Source organism: Oreochromis niloticus, unplaced genomic scaffold, assembly GCF_001858045.2.
Source record: "Oreochromis niloticus isolate F11D_XX unplaced genomic scaffold, O_niloticus_UMD_NMBU tig00006606_pilon_6612427-7070595, whole genome shotgun sequence".
Lineage (NCBI taxonomy): Eukaryota > Metazoa > Chordata > Actinopteri > Cichliformes > Cichlidae > Oreochromis > Oreochromis niloticus.
In genome coordinates this window covers 89,318-114,180 of record NW_020328083.1, presented here as the reverse complement: position 1 = coordinate 114,180, position 24,863 = coordinate 89,318, and the positions used below count along the sequence as shown (strand labels likewise).

Sequence of the window (24,863 nt, the reverse complement as noted above, 5' to 3'; positions counted from 1 at the left end):
AGCACTCGTAATAACACAAACACTAAATCCTCCTTCTCTTGTGCTGTTTTGTAGCAGGGTGTACACCTGAGACTGTCACCTGTCTGTCTGTCCTGCACTCTCTCTCTGTTTCTTTCTCTCTGATTGCGGAATAAAAGTATGAACATGTATTTATAAGTTACACTTGTGTTTGAATCCTGCAGCTTATCACACATTTGATTTCCATGTGTGACAACTGCAAGTGTCCAGAGTGAGGACAGACTGAGGGACCCACTGCTGCACATCATCTGTGAGGCTTTGCACCCCTGATGATCCACCAGGACAAACTCAGCAGTGTGTGAGGAAGAGGAGGAGGAAGAGCCAGCAGCAGCTGACAGATGGAGAGAATAGACAGACTGTTCCCTGTTTGTGAAGGACTGCTAGGAAAGTTTAACATAACTAATTGTATGTCCTGAATCAGTCTTATTAGGTAATGTTCAAATAATGTTATCATTCCAGTGTTTTCAGTGTGGGAGAAAGTACTCAGGGCCTTCAAGTTACACACTATGAAAGGCAGCAACAAGTTTAATATTCAGAAACCTAAAGTATGTATCAGCAGCAGAATGGAGCTAAAAATAAATGTTTGTTTCAGTTCTATGAAGCTTTGAGTATTTTGGATTTGTAGTACTGCTGTGTTTGTTGCATCATATTGCTGTAATTGTTTATATGCTTTATATATTCTGAGGTAAGTTGATCTATAGTGTTACATCATATTCTATAAGGATGTTATGTGTTTGTATACTTTCTGCCCAGTTTGACCCATTTAGCAGAAGTCGGCCTGTTTAAGGCTCTGACATCTATTCTGTATGACTTAAAGCAGTTATGACATGGTCTGATTTTCTCACCCAATAAAGGAATATTTCATATATCAGTCTACTCTTCATTCTATCAGAAACAGTTATCACAGCTCATACATTTTCTTTTTACACATATATATAAGCATTGAACCAAATTTAGTAATGCCAACATATTGAAAGAACAATGTTTGTCTCTTATATATAATACATCTGTATATACACTGTCAGAGATACTTGTCTTTGAGTGAAGATTTAAGGTGATAGGAAATATAAATAACTGCAACTTGCATCTTTGACCCAGAGTTCAAGTTCATAAATATATATATATATATATATATACATACAGTGTTGGGGAGTAACGGAATACATGTACCGCCGTTACGTATTTAGAATACAAAATATGAGTAACTGTATTCCGTTACAGTTACTGTTTAAAAAGGTGGTATTCAGAATACAGTTCCTTTGTTGAAATAAATGGATTACACGGCGGTACTTCCTTGTTTCATATTGTCGCGGGTCAGGACTGTTTGGGTTTGTTTGACAGCTACGTAATGTTGTTCCAGGCGGCAGCGTTACGGTTGCCATGGTTACAGGGTGACGCGCTCTCTCTCTCTGCGTTTCCTGGGTGAGAGAGCGCTTTTTTGTTGTTGTTGTTGTGCTAAGCTAAAAGGCAGAATGCTACAGGCATGGCCCTAAAGAATGTAGCATCATGGGCAGTGTAGTCCGTGCTGCAGGGAGAATGGACTACCATACACGTTATGTGTCTGTGAGCGAGGGAGGGAGAGAAAGGAAAAGTCCGAGCTGTCACGGAGCAAAAACGGGAGCTGGAAGCATGTAAATATAATAATAACCACAGCAGCCAAGAAGAGTGCCTGACGAGCCCATTTGTAAGTAAGCTATTAAGACTCAACTGTACACTGTGTTCGTGTTTTCCTCCGGAAAAAATAAGTTCCGTTGGAGCAGCCTTTCAACGCCTCTCTCTGTCTCTGGCAAGCAAAGTTGACCCAGACAACAAAGTAAAGCTAGTTTTCGGCTACCAGCCCGACACGGAACCCACCGTATTAGCCACAGGTCCCTTTACTACGGTTCGGAGCCGCGGACCTTCAGTAACAGTAATAAATCACAGCAATAGTACATTCACATAGTTGTAAACAGCACGATAATATATTAAGTAATCCAAAGTATTCAGAATACGTTACTCTCATTATTATTTACTAACTAATCTTGAAATGACTGTTCAGTACAGAAATGAAGCCCAACTATCATGTTTTACAGTCCTGTGGTCTCAACTAATCAAAGTGATGTCATGACAAAAATGAATGACCAACAAAACATTCTTTCTCCTTCATTTCTGTCACACAAAGCTGTATGAAACATTTCTCGCGGTTAGTATCATGGTTGCTAGGCAACCTGAACAGCGCGACGAAGGCTAGACCGTCCCATTTCACAAGCCTCTCACTTCCGCACTTCCCGTACTTGTAGTATGCGTAGTGTGCGTACTTCAAGCGTGCATACCCTGAATTGGGACACAGCCTAGGATTTGCATGAACACAAAAAGGCAGTCTCACTCCCTCCAAGGCCCAGGGCCGTAACAGTTAGCATAACATTAGCATAGTGAAGCTGGAGGATGAACGCTAACTTATTTTCCACTCGATAAAAGTTAACGTGAGGAATTCTGATGGTTAGGGACAAATGCAATCGCATAGCAGGATGCTATGCATGGGCCAAACTTCAGTCAGGAGAACAACTGAGATAATCCATCCACAATACAAGGTTAGTTATTAATATACTGCAACATAGAGCATCTGCAAGAGAATTCAACATTAATGAATCAATGTTACGGAAGTTGAGGATGCGCAGTTTTTGGTTTTCCCCATATTTCAAAAGTGCTTAATCTCTTTGCTATGACTGTCGCCCAGCATATCAAACACACAAACCCACACATGTGCAATAAGACTGCTATACGTGCAATTCTTCTTCTGACGAAGTTGTGTTTTTGTATTTTCCTACTCAGTTGTATATAGTATTTGTATTTCTATTTTATTCTATTGTATATATTATTCTATTCTATTTTATTCTATTGTATATAGTATTTTATTTTATTTTATTGTATTTTATTGCATTCCAGTGTTTTCTAATTTCTGCTACATAACTTTGCACTTTTGCTGTAACAAAACAAATTTCCCACCTGTGGGACTAATAAAGGCCATCTTATCTTATCTTTATCTTATCATAATTTGCAGATGATAATGCTTTCGACCAAAACAGGCGCAGCTTGATGACATCATCAACATGCGCTATCGCGATAGAGCGGTATAGTCAAAATCTCTATCGTTGGCCAAATTTATATCGTTTATATTGCCCACCCCTACTGCGTGTTATATTCTAAATCTGTTTTTTTTTTTAATCTGCCAGCAAAAAAATGAACCTAAAGTATGCAATGCAAGGATGTAATCACTTTCAAGATGAAGAAAGCATAAAGTTCTACTTTTATGAATCACTTAATATGATAAGGAGATTCTGCAGGTCATTAATCAATGTATAAAACCAAAATAGAATGTATTTTTAAACACGGAAGCAAGATGTATAATTAGGATTATTTATAATAAATATGAATAAATATGGGCAGCACGGTGGCATGGTGGTTAGCACTGTCAGGAAGGTCCTGAGTTCAATTCCACTATCAGGCCGGAGTCTTTCTGTGTGGAGTTTGCATGTTCTCCCCGTGTTTGTGTGTGTTCTCTCCGGGTACTCCGGCTTCTTCCCACAGTCCAAAGACATGCAGCTTGTGGGGATAGGTTAATTGGATAATCCAAATTGCCCATAGGTGTGAATGCGCGAGTGAATGTCAGTGCTAATGGTTGTCTGTCCCTGTATGTTGGCTCTGCGACAGACTGGCAACCTGTCCAGGGTGTACCCGGCCTCTCGCCCTATGACAGCTGCGATAGCCTCCAGTGCCCCCCGCGACCCTAAAAAGGATAAGCAGAAGTGAATGGATGGATATAATAAATGTGAATTAATTAGTGCAATTTCTTTAACCATAGATAATAACTAAATCCTTCAGGACAATGTCACATCAGTGCACTGAACTCACTATGTTATCCATGTAATGCTGGGCAGACACTGTGCAATTTTTTTCAGTCACGCGATTCAGCTCCTGCTCAAACTGTACGATTGACTTGCAGGGGTTAGAAGTTCGTAGGTCACGATGCAGGGTCTCACACTATACGGCCCGATGCTCTGATGCGACCTGAGTGCTCACACTGTGCGTCCATAAAATGAAGGTTATAATAGAAATTCTGTCGCTCTCTCTCTCTCTCTGTCTTTCACTCACACAGACACACCACCACCATCAACTTTGCTAAATTGCTAATGAAAAACATTGATCAGGCAGCTGTGATTGAGCAGCAATGTAGATCCAACTATTTTCACGGTTGTTGTGGTCGTGATAATTTTGTGAGGCCACATCGAAAAGGCTCGGGTGAGCTTTCCAAAGTTCTACAAGTTGTGCCTCCATCGCTTGTGTCCAGATCACACGCTGCACTGCCGTGCTGCGCCGTCTTTTTTGCTGACATTTGTGTTTGCGCGTGCACAGTGTGAGAAGCTGCGGTGACACCCTCACGACGGTCGCGAGGATTTCGACCAAGCGATTGATGATCGGGAGCTGGTTGTGATCGCCAATCGCCAAAACGGTCGCACGACTCAAAAATCGGCCCAAAATGTGCCAAAAATCGCACAGTGTACGCCCAGCTTAACAGGGCCTAAACACGGTCTCACTGGAATTTCCTCCTCATGAATGAAGTTATGCTTGCACTAATCTGAATGTTTGGAGGGTACTGGCAGTACTCAAGCTGACTTACCTTTGTTTGTATGACGGCGTATTCACAACATGGAGGCTTAGAAATAGCCGAATCTCGTACCCAGTCCTTGGTGAGTTGGATGTGCGCCTCCAGACATTTATTATTGCAAAATTGTTGCGCCGTGTATGCGCTGACTCCACAGACAAGGTACGGAAATATATCAGGCTAAGTCAATAGCGGTGGGTGACAGTGTAATATTTAATTAATTTGTGCACAAATAACTTTAGATAAGGTTGCATGGATTTTGTTTATATTCCGTATGATTCTGACTGGACTGTGAAATGTGAGACTGAGATTGTGATGCATTTGCAGTGTGTTTAGAACAAATCAGTGTGAATAAATAAAGGTGAGGAAGATCAGAAAGAGAGGAAATCACACTACCTGTCGTCCATTTCATCATTTACCTGTTTTTTCAAGACCAGATATAATCTGCTGATAGACCTTTAACTAGCAGCGTGTTTCATAGGTCCAAATCTTTATAAATAGCAGACGTAGACACACACACACACACACACACTACGTTGCATTGAGTTTTCTAAACACATGTTGTTATCACAGTGTTTCATCTTTATTTGCAATCTCTTTGTTTTTCGTATTGTTGTTAAATATTGAGTGAGATTATCAAGCTGTCTTCAGATGGTTTTAGTGTTTTTCTTTGATATGCCATCAAATCATAAACTTTACTTTGAATTCAAATGTTCTCATTTTACTTCAGTTTGTGAGTCACACACGTCTTTAGAAGAACTACACAGTGAGTCACTTCCTGTGTTTGGGGTCACAACCAAACTTAAAAGTAGAATTTCAGCACATCATGAGAACATTCACAGATCTGTGCTGAGCTTAAAGAAACACTGTGACTGTAGAACTGCCTGATGGTATTTGAGCTCAGAGTGTGGAGGATGAATTTCAACAAAGTTCCTCCAATAAACAATATAAGGATTACAACAGATTCATAACGATGGAGAAGATCTGTGGTCAAATAAGAATAAAAAAGGATGTCTGGAGGTACAGAACAACTTATACAACCACAAGTCAGAACGGTGCTCTGAAGATGAGGCGAATCTATGACACCATGAATATATCAAAATGCTGGCTGAGAAGATGACTCTCAGTCTGCAGAAGAAGAAAACTCCAGCAGGATCCACAGGACACAACAACAAAGACAAAACTATGACCTGCAACGTGTGTCACTAAGCAACAGAGCACCTTTGTATATCACAGAGAAAGAACACAAAACAGGAAGAAGCTTAAATGTTTGCAGTGGACAGGAAATGTGAACACGTCACACAACTGCTGTGGTCAAAGCTACAGGAGCTGTTTGAGGTTGGTGTAAAAGGAAGGAAGCACAGAGAGGTGATAGAAGGAGGAGCTGAATATAAACTCTGGTCTTATCTACATTAAGTGCAGCTTCTCTTTGTTCTGCATTTATTATCAATGCAAAGTCGAACACTTTGAGATTAGATGCAGATCAGCGTGCAGGGCTGGACGTGAGGATGGGGCACTCTTTGCTCTGTTTGCTGGGGTTATTCTGTGAGTACAATACACACCTTTACTGTTTGAATGGCAGCGATGAAGGAAAATGTTTCTCACTGGTGACAATTACAGTGTATCACTGCTTTAACCTGTTTACCTGACAGCTTCAACACAGCAGACTAGTGACTGTTTAAACTGTTGCATACATTACATTTACTGTTCACACTTTTTAAACATTGTTTGAGTTTTAATGTTTTTTTTAAAGATTCCTTCATGTTTCCAGCCTGTTTGACAGCTGATTGAAACACATAAATTAGGTGATGAGTAATAACTGTGCAATCTGAAGATTTACCTTTAAAAAACAACCTCATTTTATATATTTATTGTATTGATTTTGTCAGTTGTATAATGTCTGATGATGTTTCATTCATTATTTTAGTGCTCAGTACAGTCATCCATGGAAACACTGAAGGTGAGAAATGTTTTTTCTTCCATTTATATCATATGTGTTGATCTTAACTAGTATTTAGCTTCTCCCGTGTTGCTCTAAATGACGTCCTCTGTGTTATATTTTGTATCATAAACCAAACATTTCATTGAGATTATTGGTTAAAATGTTAATATAACCATGTTATGTGTGTGAGCACTCAAACACACACCCACGATACAAACTGTATATATACTGAAGAGCTGTGGCTTCATACATGTTGATTTTCTTTTCATGCATGTTTATCTGACCTGAAAATATCAACAGTGTGTGTAGTGCAGATTATCTCACTGAGTTATGTTGTTGGCATGTATGCTGGATTATATAGTGGGATTTTTTTTTTTTGATTACCTCTTGGAGTTATAAAACACTGATGACACATTAAAGGAAAATCCAATATCAAACATGGTAACCAAATGCTGCTCTGAGCTCAGCATAGAGTTTGTTACCTTCATCCCTCATTTGGTGTTTTGATTGGAAGCTGTTTAACACGTCACTCCAAAAGTCTGTGTAGATGTTCAGTGTGTTGAATTGTGTGGCTGCAACTCCAACTCCAAAAGATGACTCACATTATTTAAAATTTGCATCAAACATTCAGAGCATCAATTTTATACTTTTGATCTTTTTCTAAATTACAGAACATGGAGTGAAGGCCACTCTGACAGCAGACAGATTAACCATACCAGCAGGGGGCAGTGTGACACTGACCTGTGATGTAAAACACTCTGCTGTCTTTGAATATGACTGGTTCAGAGAACCCCGTTTTAACTCTGAGAAGACCACAGTAGCTGGTGAATCAAAGAGAGAACTGGTGACCTCTGACGCCGGCATCTACACCTGCACAGGACGTATAAATGGGACAAATTCAATCACAGTAGAAAGTGACTCAGTCATCATTAATAAAACTGGTGAGTTTAACATTTTAATCTGGATTAAACCAGCTTGGGTTCTTCAAAGTTTGAGAAAACTCACTCTAAAAAACTGGTAATGTAAAAAGTGAATGATGTGACCTCATCTTTTCTCTACAACGAATAATTATTTTTAAATATGTGAAATCTCTTAATGCAGCGTTTGTGACCTTTAAATTGTCTCAGAAAATTTTGTTCGTTTTGTATTTAATTAGTGGATAAATCATTGAACCTAATACAGCTGATTAAAGTTATTGATCTGAACTGTGCAGAAAAGAAAACATCAAACTTCTTCATCCTGTAATGTGATGAAAGATGAGGAATTACACACCTACACACACACACACACACACACACACACACACACACTGTAGCATCTAGTGTTCTGCTTTATTTGTGATTTGTGTTTCAGCTTCATCTGTAATCTGTTTGTTTGTTTTAAATATTGAGTGAGATTATAAACCTGTCTTCAGACGAGTGTTAGTGTTTTTCTTTGATATGCCATCAAAAACATTTTCACTGTAGAACTGTGTGATAATATTTCAGCTAAAGGTTTGGAGGAAGAATTTCAACAAAGTTACTCTGAATACAACAGATTCATAACGATGGAGAAGATCTGTGGTGAAATAAAATTAAAGGAGGATGTTTGGAGGAACAGAACAACTTAAACTACCACAAGTCAGAATGATGCTCTTAGGATGAGGCGAATCTATGGCACCATGAATAGTCCTGAATATGTTAAAACACCAGCGAGAGGGAAGTAAAACTCAACATAAGACACAAGAAACAAATGACTACCTAAATAAAATGTTAAATTAAAATTACCACAATAAAACAGGAAGTGTAGATTAATAACTAAACAGGGAAACAGACACAGTAATAAAGTTAACAAATGGGAACTGACACAGGAGGATGAGACAGGAAACACTGATGGAACAAATGAAACTCTTAGACTAAATTATAAGAAGAACTAAAGGCTCTAAAAATGCTCAAAAATAAATAGAGATCTTTAAAAAAAAACTGCAAACATGAACAAACAAAGAATTCAACCTCAAAAAACTCAGAAACACAAAGTCAGAACCAGGATCACGACACACTCCAGACTTATATCCTCTTTAGATTCATCAAATATTCTCACAATTGATGTTTTTATGGTAAAACTTGAAATTAGAAGCTCTCTAATATGTAACTCTACTAACTTTTAGTTGTGTTGTGATATTTTTTCACTTTAATTTACATCAAATGTTTTTTTGTTTTGTTTTTGTTTTTGTATTTCTTTATTACAGGACATGGAGTGAACGTCACCGTAACAGCAGACAGCACAACCATACCAGCAGGGGGCAGTGTGACACTGACCTGTGATGTGAAACACTCTGCTGACTTAAAATATGAGTGGGTCAGAGAAACCTCATCTGCAGTGAAGTCCACAGAAGCTGTTGGATCAGATAAAGTGATCAGGATCTCTAAAGGAGGAAAATACCAATGCAGAGGATGGAGAACAGACACAAACTCACTCATAGCACAAAGTGATCCAGTCATCATTCAGGAAACTGGTGAGTTTAAACATTTAATCTGAAAGTAATTTATGGACCTGCCAAGAATCTAATAAGGGCTAATAAAACTGTTGTAGTTTTGTCAAAATTTCAAAAGCTGTCGAATTTATAATAATAATAATAATAATAATAATAATAATGATAATAATAACAATAATAACAATAACATCTAGTAGCTAATCAGTTAGAAATTTAATGTATGGTTCAGTGATTCATAAACACGTTTTAATGTAAATAATAAAAAAAAACAATCCTGTGAGAAACTGATGGCATGAGCTGTAGCTGACCAATGAGAAACAGCTGGATTAATCACCTAATAATGACATTGTTCAGGCAGAGGGATACAATAAATATATATGAGATTCTATAAAAAAGAAAAATATCTGAGAAAATATGTTAAAAACAAACATTACTGTGGTTAATCAGCCAACACTGATCAGCCAGACACACATTACAAGCTGAGGCAGGACCAAAGAAACGGGTGATGCATTAATGCAGCGTCCAAACACCTCCCATCCCCTGGAGGAGCAGCTGGCCCAACAATCAGGAGGTTTCTGGGGATCTGCTTTTAATTATAGAGCCAACAAGCAAACAGGATATTAATTATTACAATATTTATTCCTCATGACGAGGCACAAGCACTATTTATGGGGGTACCGGCAATCTACTGTTGTGGGTTAGTACCAGTTTTCTTAAAGTTATTCAGATTTGTTGCCCACTTTGCAAAAAGAGGGATTAAGGTAGCATGACCACACCTGAAGACGACCATGAAGAGTTAAGTGTCAGATGTTATGACCCACACTGTCAGTCAACCTGAGCCGACAGAGCAGGAGGGGTCCAGCAAACTGTATCAGCAGAAAAGGACAAAACTCACAGAAGGACCACAAAGAGGCCCCGGGGCCCATGATGATCACATAATTATTAACGGGCCCAACCAGGGATTAGTAAAGCGCTCTGAATACAGCCAGGTGTGTAAAGACTTTCATATCCTGAATGCAGACATTTCTATCTGTGACGGCCGAATAATAATAACAATAATAATAATAATAATAATGATAATAATAATAATAATAATGATAAAAATAATAATAATAAAAATAATAATAATAATAATAATAATAATGATAAAAATAATAATAATAATAATAATGATAATAATAATAATAATAATGATGATAAAAATAATAATAATAATAATAATAATAATGATAAAAATAATAATAATAATAATAATGATAATAATAATAATAATAATGATGATAAAAATAATAATAGTAATAATAATAATAATAATAATAATAATAATAATAATAATGACTGACAGGTGTGTGGTTTGCTATTTTCAGGTATGTACTACAGATGTGAGCAGCACGTGTGTTTTCTGTATATTTTGCAGTTACTGGGTGATCAGACCTCTGTACTGGTGTTAGTGACTCAGTCCTGGTAGAAAACTGGTCACAGGTTTCACTGACTGCACACAGACACTCAGACATGGCAAAGCTCCTGATAAGCTAAGACATGGTCACAACCTGTGAAGCAATGAGTTCTTTAAACATTTCATTGATACAATAATGGTGCAAATAATGTGTGAAATTCACATGTATAAATCACCAATCTTAGCCAAGGTAATGAAAGTTTTACTTTAACTTTCTTTCTGAAAATAATTCATATTTATTTACCGCATCCCTCCACCTGAACAATGTCATCATAAGGTGATAAACACAGCTATGTTTCAGGGGAGGGGCACCAGGTCAGGGCTTGGCCTTTCCTGTCAGTGGATTTAGAGTCAGTCAGGTGAAAACATCCAGTTTCCCACTCCGACATCTCCGTTCTGGGTATCAGGCTCCCAGCCTTCACCACTGCATGATTGTGATTTGGTATAAAATTATGTTACTTTTATTATCCCCCATAAATGACCTGACAGGTGGGCCATAAATGACTTTTTCATATAAATGATCATCACCTTGAGCTCCATTCTGAAAATAAATATGGAAACAATAGTGAATGTTTTCATTAATGCAGTGTTTGCTCACCTTTCCTTGTTACTGGAAACCACTTCATCCTCTTTTATATATTTGAATCAGTGGATAAATGCTTGAAATGAGTTCAGCTGTTTTAAAGTTATTGATCTGAACAGAAAGGTGAACATAAAACATTCATTTCAGATTTCTGCATCTGTTTTTGTTCTGTTAGGATTTCAAGCTGCAAACGTCTGACTCTTGTTAATCGGCCTTTTTATAGAAAATATTTTTCTTTTCCATTTTCAATCAGCCAGCAGGAGGAGATTCAGCTACAGGGATGATCAACATGTTCATTCCCTTTGTGTCCTAACTGAGAAATTTTACTGTGGAAAGTTTCCAACAGTGATGCCGCAGCACAGCTGGTCTCATATTTGTGTTTATTTGTTTGTTGAACAGTTTTGGCTGCTGTGAAACTGCAGTACAGCTGGTCTCAGATATTCACTGGTGAGAATATCACTCTTAGATGTGAGATTCAGGGAGGTGAAGGAAAGGTGTGGAAATATGAATGGACAGCACCCAACACAAACAGCCCTCCAACATCCAGTGAATACAGGATCAGCACAGTTTCAGTGTCCCACAGTGGAGACTACAGATGTCGGGGTAGCAGTGACTATCTCTTAACAGGATGGAGTGATGCCTTCAGACTGAACGTTTCATGTAAGCTGCTCTACAATTCAAACTGAAGTTTTCTGTTTTCATTTCTATGTATGCTTAATCGCGACATCAAGAAACAATTCAGACCCTCCAAGAAACTCACTGTGCAAACAGACAAACAGCTGAGTGCTCTGTGACTCTGAAATAACTCATTTAAAGGGGAATGAAAGGAGATGACAGTTTTAATGAATAAATAATAAATCAGGTGCATCTGTAGTGTAGTTTTCAAGTAAGACAGATCACCTGTGTCACAGAGCCACAGTGAGAGCAGAGAGGACAAACACAGCAGTGATACCAGCAGTTCTTCAGTCTGTCTTTCAGTGAGGATACAAATACCAAGACACAGTTTATGAAGTTTGGTGGAGCCAAAGAAAGAAGCCGTTTAACTTTACTGTGGATGCAGATTTGTTTTTAAAAACTCTGCTGACAAATGTTTTTACTAAAGAAAAGCTTTTATCATTCATGTTTAGATTTTCATCATGTTTCTTGCATTAAGGCTTTGTGTTTCCCTGCATGAATTAAACATCTCTTTATAAAAGTAGACCAGTGTTGCATTCTGGGAAACCCAGCAGAATTTGCAGCTCATGAGCATCATGCTGCACCTTTATTCACCTTTATTCAGCTTTGCACCTCATATAAGCTAAAGCAAATCCTCCAACATGGCCTCATTTCATTCATCTTATTTTAATGTTGTAGGCAAATCACAAAGATAAAGATTGACATTAATGAACACTGATGTGGGTGAATAGGCTCGGTGTAAATATGATGCAACTCCCTTGAATTCCCACAGGAATAACAGACACCATTCAGTGTAGTGTCACTTTAGAGTATTAAAGGAAACTGTAGAGAGGACACAAAACATCTAAAAGTAATTTGTATGTCCAACATTTGTCTTTGAATAGATGAAGAATAAATCAGAGAGAATCTGTAGTGTAGTTGTGCATGAAGACAGTCTAATGTGTCACATGCAGGTAAATATTTTGTGTTTGGTGCTAGAAGCTAAATGACTGAGTGAATGTGTAAAGTGTGATCATTTCTATCACAAAGTTCTTCCTGAAGCAACTGACAATCTGATCAACTTTTTCCTGTAAACTCAACAGCAAGTAAACCCAGAGCCACACTGACAGCACACAGTTCAGTCATACCAGCAGGGGGCAGTGTGACACTGAGCTGCTCTGTGGAGGGCTCTGCTGGCTGGAAGTTTGACTGGTTCAGACGTGATTCACAGTTTTCTGGAGCTCAGAAAATAGGAGCTGGAACATCAGAGCACACTATCAGTATTTCAGAAGGAGGCATCTATTACTGCAGAGGAGGGAGAGGAGATCCAGTTTTCTCCACAGAGGACAGTGCTCCAGTTACAATTCAGAAACAAGGTGAGGGTGAAATTTTGTTGTGAAATAAAACAAATTCAAAATTTTATTAAAGTAACACTTTATAACTATATTTTTTAAATGTATTTTTGTTTACTGTTGATTGGTTTTTAAAAATTTATGTTTATTTGTTTGTTGAACAGTTTTGGCTGCTGTGAAACTGCAGCACAGCTGGTCTCAGATATTCACTGGTGAGACAATCACTCTCAGATGTGAGATTCAGGAAGGTGAAGGAAAGGTGTGGAAATATGAATGGACAGCACCCAACACAAACAGCCCTCCAACATCCAGTGAATACAGGATCAGCAGAGTTTCAGTGTCCCACAGTGGAGACTACAGATGTCAGGGTAGCAGTGACTATCTCTTAACAGGATGGAGTGATGCCTTCAGACTGACAGTTTCATGTGAGTTGGACCATGATTCATGCTGACATTTAATGTTTTCATGTTTACATCTGTCTTAACAGGAAAACTGTTACTGCAAACTGAAAGCGAGAGTTCAAGAACCGATAAGTGGGATCGATAAGCAGGCAGAGACTAATGATTCCCAGGACTTAAACTGGGAACCAGTTCTCTACTCCCATCACTGCATACAGGATTATGAATTACTGTTTGTGTTTGTAGATAAATTAATCAGTGTTTAAAGTGTGATCAGTACTGTTGCAAGTTTATTCTTTATTATGTTTGAATGTTTTCTTATTTTGTTTCTTCAACAGCAAGTAAACCCAGAGCCACACTGACAGCACAAAGTTCAGTCATACCAGCAGGGGGCAGTGTGACACTGAGCTGCTCTGTGGAGGGCTCTGCTGGCTGGAAGTTTGACTGGTTCAGACGTGATTCAGTCTCTTCTAAAGCTCAGCTCATGAGAGGAAATGAAGCAAACAGAGTTATTAGTGTCTCACAAGGAGGTCTGTACCACTGCAGAGGAGGGAGAGGAGATCCAGTTTACTACACAGAGGACAGCCAAGAAGTTCAGATTAACACAAGTGGTGAGTTTGTATTCAGCAACAATGATGAATAGATTGATGATTGAGGATTACTATGAAGGCCAAACAGCATTATATCTCATGATAACCTCTTTGGGATTGTAATAATGTTCTTATTGGAAATGCTTGAACATGAATAGTCACGTAAAATATGGAGTCTAGAGAATCAGTGTCAGGAATGTGATCCAAGGAGGGGAGACTAGGTGGGATTATGAATGTGAAACAATCATTTTCAGCAAATCTCCAAATCAAAATAAATTCACAATTAGTTCTGCAGCAATTCTACAAGTAACACTGCAAGTAGTGTAGAACAGGAGTCACAACATCAAACCACAGAGCAGAGTCATGCTGACAGTTTCTGACAGGAAACAGAAAATCTCAATGTAAACATCAGTTTTTGTTTCTTTATATTAAGATTTCACATGTTTGACACATTTATATAGTAAAAGTTTATAAAGCAGATTTACTGAAGTCAACATTTTGTGTTCATTGTGGGGAGTCAAGTCATTTAAACACAGCAGGAGTTGATTCAAAGTGATTTCTAGTCGAGGGAAATATATGAACTGGATCTTTTTCAAGAGAATTTTTTAAAAATGATGTTATGAAATATAAAATGTAATTAAGCTTCATTGTTTGTTGTTACAGTAACTGTATCAGGAGCTGACAGCTCTTCATCTCCTGTGTGGTTGATGGTTGGACTGGTTTGTGGAGTCTCTCTCATTATTATTCTCCTGCTCTTGTTGTATCGCTGCAGACAGTCCAAGTGTAAGAGCCTCTTCTTTTCATGCTGTATTAGAGAGTTTATTTACTACACACACTTTAATTATTTACACATATATGTGAACTCTTATGGAACAATTTACATCACAAACATGTGTAATAACATTTGTCTCTTTCACAGATTCCTGCTTCACCAGGTTGGTAAAATACTTTTTATTATTATTTTAAACAAACATCAGTTACTTTGGTCAAAGGAGTTTGCAAAGAAAAGCGTCTGGACTTCTTTAAGTTGCTTGAAGAAGTCCAGACGCTTTTCTTTGCAAACTCCTTTGACTACGATGACCTGGATGAATGAGAACCTTCACAGACATCAGTTACTTTGAGTTTATTGTGTTTATTTCATGTTTCAGGTCGATCCAGTCTGAGAGTCACAGTCCGGGCTCCTCCACAAATCATGGAGTCAACCAGAATGAAACTCATGTGTACGACTTTGTTCATCCTGGTCAGCACTTAAACCGATCTTTATTATCATTATTAATATTGACTTTTCATTCAGTCTCCATTAACAGGAACATTTCTTAGGTTCAGTTTGTGTTCAGCAGTTTTTCAAAGAACATTTATCAAAATCCAGTTGGACAAACATCCAAATAACCAACTGACTACATGCACAAAAGATCAGAAACAAACAGGATTTTACAACCTGATTGTTTCTTTAACTCGACTGAAAGAATCCACAAATGTTATTGTTTCATATCAGAACAACACAAACAGTAACACCATGATGGGTTCCTGCTCTGAAAATATCTGATAGTCCTGGATTTGACTTAAACACAACTAATGAAACTGTTTCTTTGACTGATGACATTAAAATGAAACTCTGACTCTGGTTTCTTTTCATGAAGGTGATGCTAACCTCTATGAATCCATCACACAAGAGGAAGACACTGGAACTGGTACAGTTTATATTTAGAAAAGCTCAGAGCAGCTAGAGATGCAAGAAGCTTTTGATTTGAGGAGACTAACTGCATGTGATGTGTTTACAAACAATTTTACATTTCAGGTGCAGATGAACCCCGAGACGTCACATACTCTCTGATTACACTTCAAAACTTTGGAAAGAAGAGTGAGTACACACAACACTCAGTGTAGAAAAAAGCCTGGTAAGTTTTTACAATATTTAAAATGTATTAATTATTTTCATGTATCTGATCATCTTAACAGGGAAGCATCATAAACCAGAGCAGAGTGCTGTTTACTCTGAGGTGAAGACGGGAGCTGCAGGTACAGTCACAACAGTCTCATTCAGTGTTTGTACTTGAATGTGTCATCACATCATTATATTGCAGGTAATTATAGGTCAACATGGAGTTTAGTTATTCACTTACCAAGCTTAGCTACTACATACGACCACTACACATCAGCAGAGTTGAATCTTATACACATCGAGGGCCGTTCAGAGTTTAGTGTAAGTTTGTCTGCTTCATATACAGAATGATATTGTTATTGTACAGTATGGTATTGTCCATCTATATGTCCCCAAACTAAATAGTTTCTCTCATGTTTTTACTCTGTAGTAATGTTCTTGTCATCATATCTGTGCTGAACAAATGTGTCCTGAGCTCTGACGTCTCTTTTAGAGGACAGTCTGATGTATGCTGAGGTCAAACAGCCCAAAAAAGGAAAAGCCAAGAAAAACAAAGGTGAGCAAAGTCTGCCATCATCTCCACTGAATATTGTTCAACATGTTTATCTGCTCTTAAAATGTCAATCGGTTTATTTTAATATTTATACTTATGTATTAACAATTCATCAGCTGATTAAAATCTATGATACTCAACTATCTTTGCATTAGTGGAGACATCCAGTATCCTCCTGGTTAATGATATTATTGTTTTCAATGATCTTCTCTTCATTCACAGGAAAATCAAGTCCTGCAGCTGATGCAGCAGTTTATTCTGAAGTCACATCAGGAAGCTCTCTCAGTAATTCTGCTGCCATGCAGGCTGATTTATTCTTCACATTATTAAATGTCTTCAGCTCATAATATCTTTACATGTTGGAAATCACTTTGTCTTTTTGTGCTTGTCTTACAGGTCAGTGAGGAGAGCTGTAGCAGCAAAGCCAAGAAGAAGCTTTTTATGAAGCCACTCTTGCTCCTCTGCTCCCCAAATATCAGACATGCTCAGCTTTATGTACAGTTACAATATTAAATCATAATATCATATAGACATATTACTCTCTTATAGCATGAAACAAATGGAGGTGTATTCCTATTTAATATTGGTGCTCTTTATATTCAGTTATATTTCATAAAGATTTTGTAATAAACCTTGAATGTATCTAACATGTTCCAACAGCAGTGAGAACAAAGTGTGAAATATGTGATCTTTAGTATCTGACAGCACAACTTAAAGTCAGTGTTTGCAGTGTTTCACAAGTAAATACTGATATGGGACCAACAAATACTTTAACTGTGTTTGTCTAAAGATCTCATACATTATATAAATAAGAAATATATGACAGGCAGCACATACATTTGAATATATTGTGGCGAGCTCAGACAAGGAGGAGACAGAGGTTTCGTTTGCTCTTGCTTCCCGCGAGCTAGCCAGGGAGCACACCCATTTATTAGCCTTAGGCCGAACACTGCCGCTAGCCCACTGCTCAGCGCGGCAAAACACAGCAACAACACCACACAGGGCGCCCTCTGACCCCGGAAGGCCACCTCGTCGCAGCGAGAGGGCGTCACCTGTCACCATGGCAACATGACAACAAAACATAACTGTAAAACAGAACATAAATGTCCATAACAAATCCCCGAACAGCCCTGGCCCGCTACAATATGAATACATGTGTTTTATGTATCTATTTTGTCTCTGATCTTTTTATTCATCTATTAGAAGGGAAAAAGTAAAATCTTTTTAAAGTTTAACTTTTAATGTTTATGTTTGATTTTTTTCTGTATGAGATTATCCACAAACTAACAACACAAACACGTAAACAGTTTGCATCAGCGTTGTCATGGAAACCTGAAATAAACAGATGTGAGTATGATTTGCAAAGCGGTCACTAACAGTACAGAGCATGACAGCAGTCTGCATGTATCTGACACAGAGGACTGTGAAGCAGAACATTTACAGAGAGAAGCTCTCTGTGTGCTGCTGTCACAGGATGCAGTCAAAGAAAAAGAGAACTTGTACATGTGGTAAATCAGCATGACTCAGAGAAGTAGCAGTATTATAATTTTCCATAACACTCACTTTTGAGCATTAACTGTTCACACAAGAATTTATTAATGTGACACAAATATCAGAGCTAAAACTCCAGACAGGTTCAACAGAGAACAATACAGAAACAAAACATCTCTTTGACCCTGCAGAGTCTCATTCTTTAGTCACAGTAAGGTGGGATCCTGTCAGGAGGAGGGCACAGGTCAGGGTCCTGCTCATGTGGTGGATCATAAATTCATAAATTTGATTAGTTTTGGAGTTGTACATCTCTGTTCCTTACATTTCATGTCATGTCTTTATTAATGTTTTATTTGTTGCTTTGACTGTTTTCGAATAGAATATGCAGTGGGAATATAGAGGGAGATAAGTAGTGAAAGTTCTGTCTGGGTTGATTGTGCGTCGATCCATTGGTAATGCCTCAGGGCTCCAGTAGGTGGGTTCGCGCGCCTCCTTCACTCAATACAGACGAGTGAGAGTGAGAGCTGCGTGTCTGTGCCGTTCTTTCACCTCTCCTCACTATTTCCCCTGTTTAAGGTAACTGCCATGCACAGAACTGTATAAATGTGTGTTACTGTTGATTATGTTGTTATCATTGTTCATTGTAGCGAAAGATGTGAATTGCGGACTATTTTGCTGAGAAGTTCAAGTTAAACGCTGTTGCTGTCTATGCTAGTTTTCGCTATTACTCCGCCATATTGTGTGAAGATTTTTCTGTTACTACCTGTATAAGTTAACTACTGAAAGACATGTAGTACTTAAAGTATTATTTCATTGCTGTGGAAAGTTAGTGACTGTGTCAGCTAACATGTGCGAGTTAAAAAGATGTTTTTGTCTAATGCTACAGTTCGTGTTATCTAAAGTATTCTCATCAGCTAATGCAACGAACAATAGTGACTTAGTTTGGATACAGTTGTCCTGAGATTGAGTGCATCCATAAGAATATTGTTTTGGTTGTATTGCTTCTGAAACTCAATACAGACGAGTGAGAGTGAGAGCTGCGTGTCTGTGCCGTTCTTTCACCTCTCCTCACTATTTCCCCTGTTTAAGGGCACAACATTTGGAGGCACCGCTGGGATGATTGATTTGAGGACCATCCCTGACCTGTAAGAGAAATCCTCTCGTTGATCATCCCCCCCGAGACGACCCAGGTATCAGAAAGGAGCATAGCGAAGCAGCAGAGGCATTGCTAGACCTACGTTGGTGTCTGTATCCTGAAGTGAAAAAGTGACCACTAGGGGGCAGTAAAAGCCAACTAAGTCTGATCATTTCTCAGCTGACTGCTTGTGCTAACTCCTCTGACAACATGGAGTCTGAATTAGAAAAGCTAGAGCTGGAGATTAAAGGAACACTGTATCAACTGACCTTAGAGCAGCTGATTAAATTATGTGATGTACTTCAAATCTCCGGACCAGGAAAAGAGTTTGTGATTAATAAAACGCGCAGTCAGCTAGTCTCACATTTAGTTAAGCACCTTGAACGAACAGAGCTGGCTACCCGAGAGGACGAAGGTATGTCAGAACTTCTTAATGTCCAGGACATTATAAGTGACATACAAATGGATAAAAAAACAAAGTGTGAATGAAACAGTGGACCCAGCTGTTCAGGACCAAGAAAGTAGCCAGGAAGAGATAGAGACATTAAGACTGCTCTTAGAACAAAAAGAGGGTGAAATGCATGACTTGATGAGGAATAGCATGAATCCTGCCTTAAGTCCTCGCACCCCAGTGAGAAACATTGTTCCAACAGCACCAAACAGTTCCATGTTGCGCAAAGATTTTAAGATATCAGGCCAAATAGGAGAGCCGGGGCAAAAAGACAGGCTGACATTTTCCAGTCTGGCCAGACAAATTGAAAGCGGGATCAATAGAGGCTACCCAGAATCAGAAATCACTGATGCTGTAATTCGTGCTATCACGCCAGGCTTGCAGCTAAGGAGTTATCTTGAAGGAAAAGAAAACCTCACATTACCTGCTCTTAGGAGAATCCTCAGGTCTCATTACCAGGAGAAAGGTGCCACAGAGTTATACAAACAACTTACCTCTGAGGTTCAGAGTAGTAAAGAGACACCCCAAAATTTCTTGATCAGGACAATGGACTTGAGACAGAAAATCCTGTTTGCTTCTCAGGAGGTTGAGTCCAGTCTAAAGTATGACCCAGCACTAGTCCAGAGCCTTTTCATGCATACTGTCCTGACTGGTCTTCAGAATGACAATATTAAAAGTGACCTGCAACCTTACCTCCTGCAAACAAATACTTCAGATGAGTTATTGCTCGAGAAGGTAAATATCGCAGTCGCAAATGAAAAGGAAAGACAGGACAAAAAGAAACACGCCGCTCCATCACGAGTAACAGCTGTAAATACTGTCCAGTCTAACGATTCCCCAGTGGGAAAGAGAAGCACAGCCCAAGAGAAACCAGCTCCTCTACCCCCTGATCTTCTAACAGAAATAAAAGAAATGCGTGCTGACATGGTACTGCTGAAAGACTTGAGGGCTGAAGTTTCCCAAATCAGAGAAACCATTCAAAAGACAACCCCAGGACCTCAGCAGCCCTTCCCCATTAAGGCTGAACAAAACTGCATGCCATTTTACCACCAGCACCTTCCTGCAGCAGCACAGGAATACCACTCAGCACATGGACCTGGGCATGTGCATGGGACAGCACAGTTTCAACAAAGATTTGCACCACAGCGATATTATCCCTCACCACGTCACCGCCCCAGATGTTTTGCATGTGTGCAGGCAGGTGAGGAATATTGTCAGCATTGTTTTAGGTGTGGGAGTAGTGAGCATTTCCGTGCAGGTTGTAAAGCACCTAGACTGACCAAATCAGATAAAGGGAGCCCTTTAAACTAAGGGAGGTTGCTCCCACGGGACATGGGGCAACCGACAGCATTGAAAAGTCCCAATATTGTGCTAACTGTGAAGGAAAGGAAGAGAATATGAAGTTAAAATGTTGTTCTGTTTGTAAAATAACATTGTACTGCTCAAAAGACTGTCAAGAGACTCACTGGTCTGTGCACAAAAGATACTGTAAGCCATATACATGTTCATCTATTAAGAAACAGGAAACACAGTCAAGTTGCAAACCAAAGTGTAGGAAAAGAAGTAACTCCGTGAAGACGCCTACTGTAAAAGAGCTTGTAGGAGAGAAATGTCTCATTCAGTGCTTTCTGCACAACCAAAGAATCCAGGCACTTTGGGACACAGGTTCACAAATTTGTGCTGTAGATGCGGCCTGGAAACAGACCCATTTGCCTGATGTCCAACTAAGAGATATAGCAGAACTAGTAGACCCACTTGAACCACTGCAACTTGAAGCAGCCAATGGGACGGAAATACCATATATTGGTTGGCTTGAGGTAAGCTTCAGACTTACTGCTAATGATGAAGATCTGCTAATACCTGTGTTAGTATTAAAAGGCAACCAACAGTCATGCCCCATAATTGGCTTTAATGTGATTTCACACCTAGTTGCAAACAGAGTACAGGATCAGACAAACAATAAGAATAAAGAGAAACTCATGAAAACAGTAAAAGTAGCTTTTCCTCACCTCAGAAAGAGTAGGACAAGAGCTTTTGTTAATGCAGTGACAGTGGGACAGCCATGTGAGCACAGCGTAAGAACAACAAATGAGAGAGTTGAAGTGCCTAAACACAGCTCCATCCAAATCGAGTGTCAAGTGCAAGCCCCACCTTTCAAAGAAGATAGAACCCTGATCTTCGAGCCGCATGAGAACCCACAGTGGCCTGAAGGACTCGAGTTCTGTGATACCCTTGTTTTAGTAAAGACTGGTATGACACCAAAAATTGTCATTAGTGTACAAAATCCCACTAGCCATGACATCACACTGCCAAGTAGGACTGTTATTGGAACTGTGCAGTCTGTTGCGTCAATATATCCTGCTAATGTATTCAAAACTGACTGCCTTCCTACTGCATCAGTCTGTCCCATCCAGGCTAAGAGCTCAGGTGAGAACACACCTAAAAGTGCACAATGGGACCCACCTGTCGATTTGACTCACCTGAATGACCACCAGAGACAAGCTGTTAGTCAGATGTTACGAGAAGAATCAGAGTCATTCTCTAAATCTGATGATGACATAGGCTGTGTTGAAAACTTGCAAATGAACATTTCATTGAAAGATAATGAGCCAGTCACACGGACTTATCTCTCTGTACCAAAACCCTTATATCAGGAAATGAAAAACTACCTACAGGACCTAATAGCTCAGGGGTGGGTGGAAAAATCTAACTCATCTTACTCCTCTCCGGTAGTCTGTGTGAGAAAAAAAGACGGTACACTGCGCTTGTGTATTGACTACCGAGAGCTGAATAGGAAGACTCACCCAGACCGCCACCCCATTCCCAGAGTACAGGACATCATGGACAACTTAGGTGGCAACACTCTCTTTTCTCTACTGGACCAGGGTAAAGCATACCACCAGGGGTTCATGGGCAAAGACAGTAAACACCTAACAGCTTTTGTGACCCCCTGGGGCCTGTATGAGTGGGTCAGAATCCCATTTGGACTGATGAATGCTCCAGCAGCATTTCAACGCTGCATGGAGGAGTGCTTAGAAGGGTTAAGGGATGAAATATGTGTGCCTTACCTCGATGATGTCCTTGTCTTTAGCAGAACGTTTGAGGATCATGTTGAGGATGTCAGGAAAGTGCTGCGCCGACTCAGGGAGTACGGAATCAAACTCAAACCAAGGAAGTGCGACCTGTTCAGGACAGAAGTGAGGTACCTTGGCAGGATTGTGTCAGCAGAGGGAAGCAGGATAGACCCCGCAGACACCGCTGCTGTGACAGCTTTGAAAAACAAACGGCCAGGTACTGTTGGTGAACTAAGAGCAATGTTGGGCCTATTAAGTTATTACAGACAATACATCAAGGATTTTGCCAGAATTGCAAATCCTCTGTATGACTTGCTCAAGGGACCTGCAGATGCTGAGACCCAGCGAAACACAAGATTAAAGTGGCAAACACAGCGAAACAGGTGTAGTGTCCCTTCGAGCACACCTATTGAGTGGACCGACATGCACCAATTAGCACTGGAACAGCTGATAGACTGTCTAACTCAGCCCCCTGTTCTAGGCTTTCCAGAATTTTCACAGCCATTCACCCTCCACACTGATGCGTCAAACCAGGGATTAGGTGCCGTGTTGTACCAAAAGCAGAATGGAAAGCTTCGTGTGATTGCTTATGGTTCCCGCACTTTAACTGCAGCTGAGAAGAATTACCATCTGCATTCAGGCAAGTTAGAGTTTCTTGCTCTCAAGTGGGCTGTCACAGAAAAATTCCGTGATTACCTATATTATGCACCATTCTTCACTGTGTACACCGACAATAATCCACTTACCTATGTACTGTCCACTGCCAAATTGAATGCAACAGGGTGTCGATGGGTAGCAGAACTGGCAGATTTCCACTTCACGATTAAATATCGCCCTGGTAAAGAAAATGTGGATGCAGACAGCCTCTCAAGGATGCCAGTAGACATGGAAACATTTATGAATGAATGCACAGAGGAAATGGCATACGATGTAATTGGAGCAACCACACAGGCAGTGGAAAGGCAGGATGACTCCAATGTGTCATGGTCCATGGGTGTCTCAGTCAGGTGTTCGGCCATGGCCACAGATGTTTCCATCATTCCACTGACAAAAGGCCAGATCAAACAGGACCAGAGAAGTGATCCGACTATTGGACCTGTAATTCAGTGCAAACTAGGACAGGAAAAACCATCACGTTCAGAACTAAGAAAACTCAGCCCACAGATCATATGTCTCCTGAGGGAGTGGGACAAATTGGAGATGGATGACAATGGGATCTTGCACAGAAAAACAGCAAACAGAAAACAGTTGGTCCTACCAGAAATACACAAAAGTACTGTACTAAAGGAGCTACATGATGAAATGGGCCATCAAGGTGTAGAGAGAACATTGTCACTGATACGGGACCGGTTTTACTGGCCCTATATGCAACGGGAAGTAGAGGATTATGTGACCAGAAGGTGTGTTTGCATAAAACAGAAGAAGCCGTGTCATGAGAGCAGAGCACCACTGACTAATATTGTCACTACTCAACCATTTGAACTTGTCTCAATTGATTTCCTGCACCTTGACAAGTGCAAGGGGGGTTATGAATACATCCTTGTAGTCATTGACCATTTCACACGCTTCACCCAAGCGTATGCCACAACTTCCAAATCAGGTAAAACGGCTGCAGACAAAATCTTTAATGACTATGCTTTAAGATTTGGCTTTCCAGCACGAATACATCATGATCAAGGTGCTGAATTTGAAAATCATCTGTTTGCACAACTGAAAAACTACTGTGGAGTTGCTGGGTCCAGGACTACTCCCTACCATCCCCAAGGGAACGGACAGGTGGAGCGGTTTAATAGGACACTACTCCAGATGCTGAAAACACTCTCAGAGAGTCAGAAAACTAACTGGAAGGATTCGCTTAACAAACTGATTTATGCCTACAATTGTACCCACAGCGAGGTAACTGGATTTTCCCCTTTTTACTTGTTATACGGACGCTCCCCACGATTGCCAATCGACATGCTGTTCAGCTTGACCTCAGAACAAGGAGATGGCAATCATCATGACTACATGGTAAAATGGAAACAAGGCATGGAAGAAGCATATGAGATCACCAGAGAAAACGCTCATAAAGCAGCTGTAAGAAGTAAAAGACATTATGACAGCAAGGTGAGGAGCTCAGTATTACAGCCAGGTGATCGTGTTTTAATAAGGAACATGACACCTCGAGGA

At 39.6% G+C, this 24,863-nt stretch overlaps 1 protein-coding gene and 1 long non-coding RNA gene across 2 annotated transcripts in view; both read left to right on the top strand.

The window, feature by feature from the left end:
• The window catches only part of LOC112845291 (uncharacterized), a 273,648-nt gene extending 256,630 nt beyond the window's left edge, over window positions 1–17,018 (top strand). The window contains exons 8-13 of the mRNA XM_025904736.1: window positions 15,749–15,799; window positions 15,907–15,969; window positions 16,068–16,127; window positions 16,484–16,546; window positions 16,766–16,828; window positions 16,940–17,018. Coding sequence (XP_025760521.1) covers window positions 15,749–15,799; window positions 15,907–15,969; window positions 16,068–16,127; window positions 16,484–16,546; window positions 16,766–16,828; window positions 16,940–16,947 — 308 coding nt within the window. The 3' untranslated portion in view covers window positions 16,948–17,018. The remainder of the gene's footprint in view (window positions 1–15,748; window positions 15,800–15,906; window positions 15,970–16,067; window positions 16,128–16,483; window positions 16,547–16,765; window positions 16,829–16,939) is intronic.
• Window positions 17,019–18,501: 1,483 nt separating this feature from the next.
• LOC112845295 (uncharacterized) lies at window positions 18,502–19,614 on the top strand. The gene is made up of 2 exons (XR_003218100.1): window positions 18,502–18,610; window positions 19,124–19,614. It is a non-coding gene; the product is annotated as an uncharacterized LOC112845295 (long non-coding RNA).
• Window positions 19,615–24,863: the final 5,249 nt, after the last annotated feature.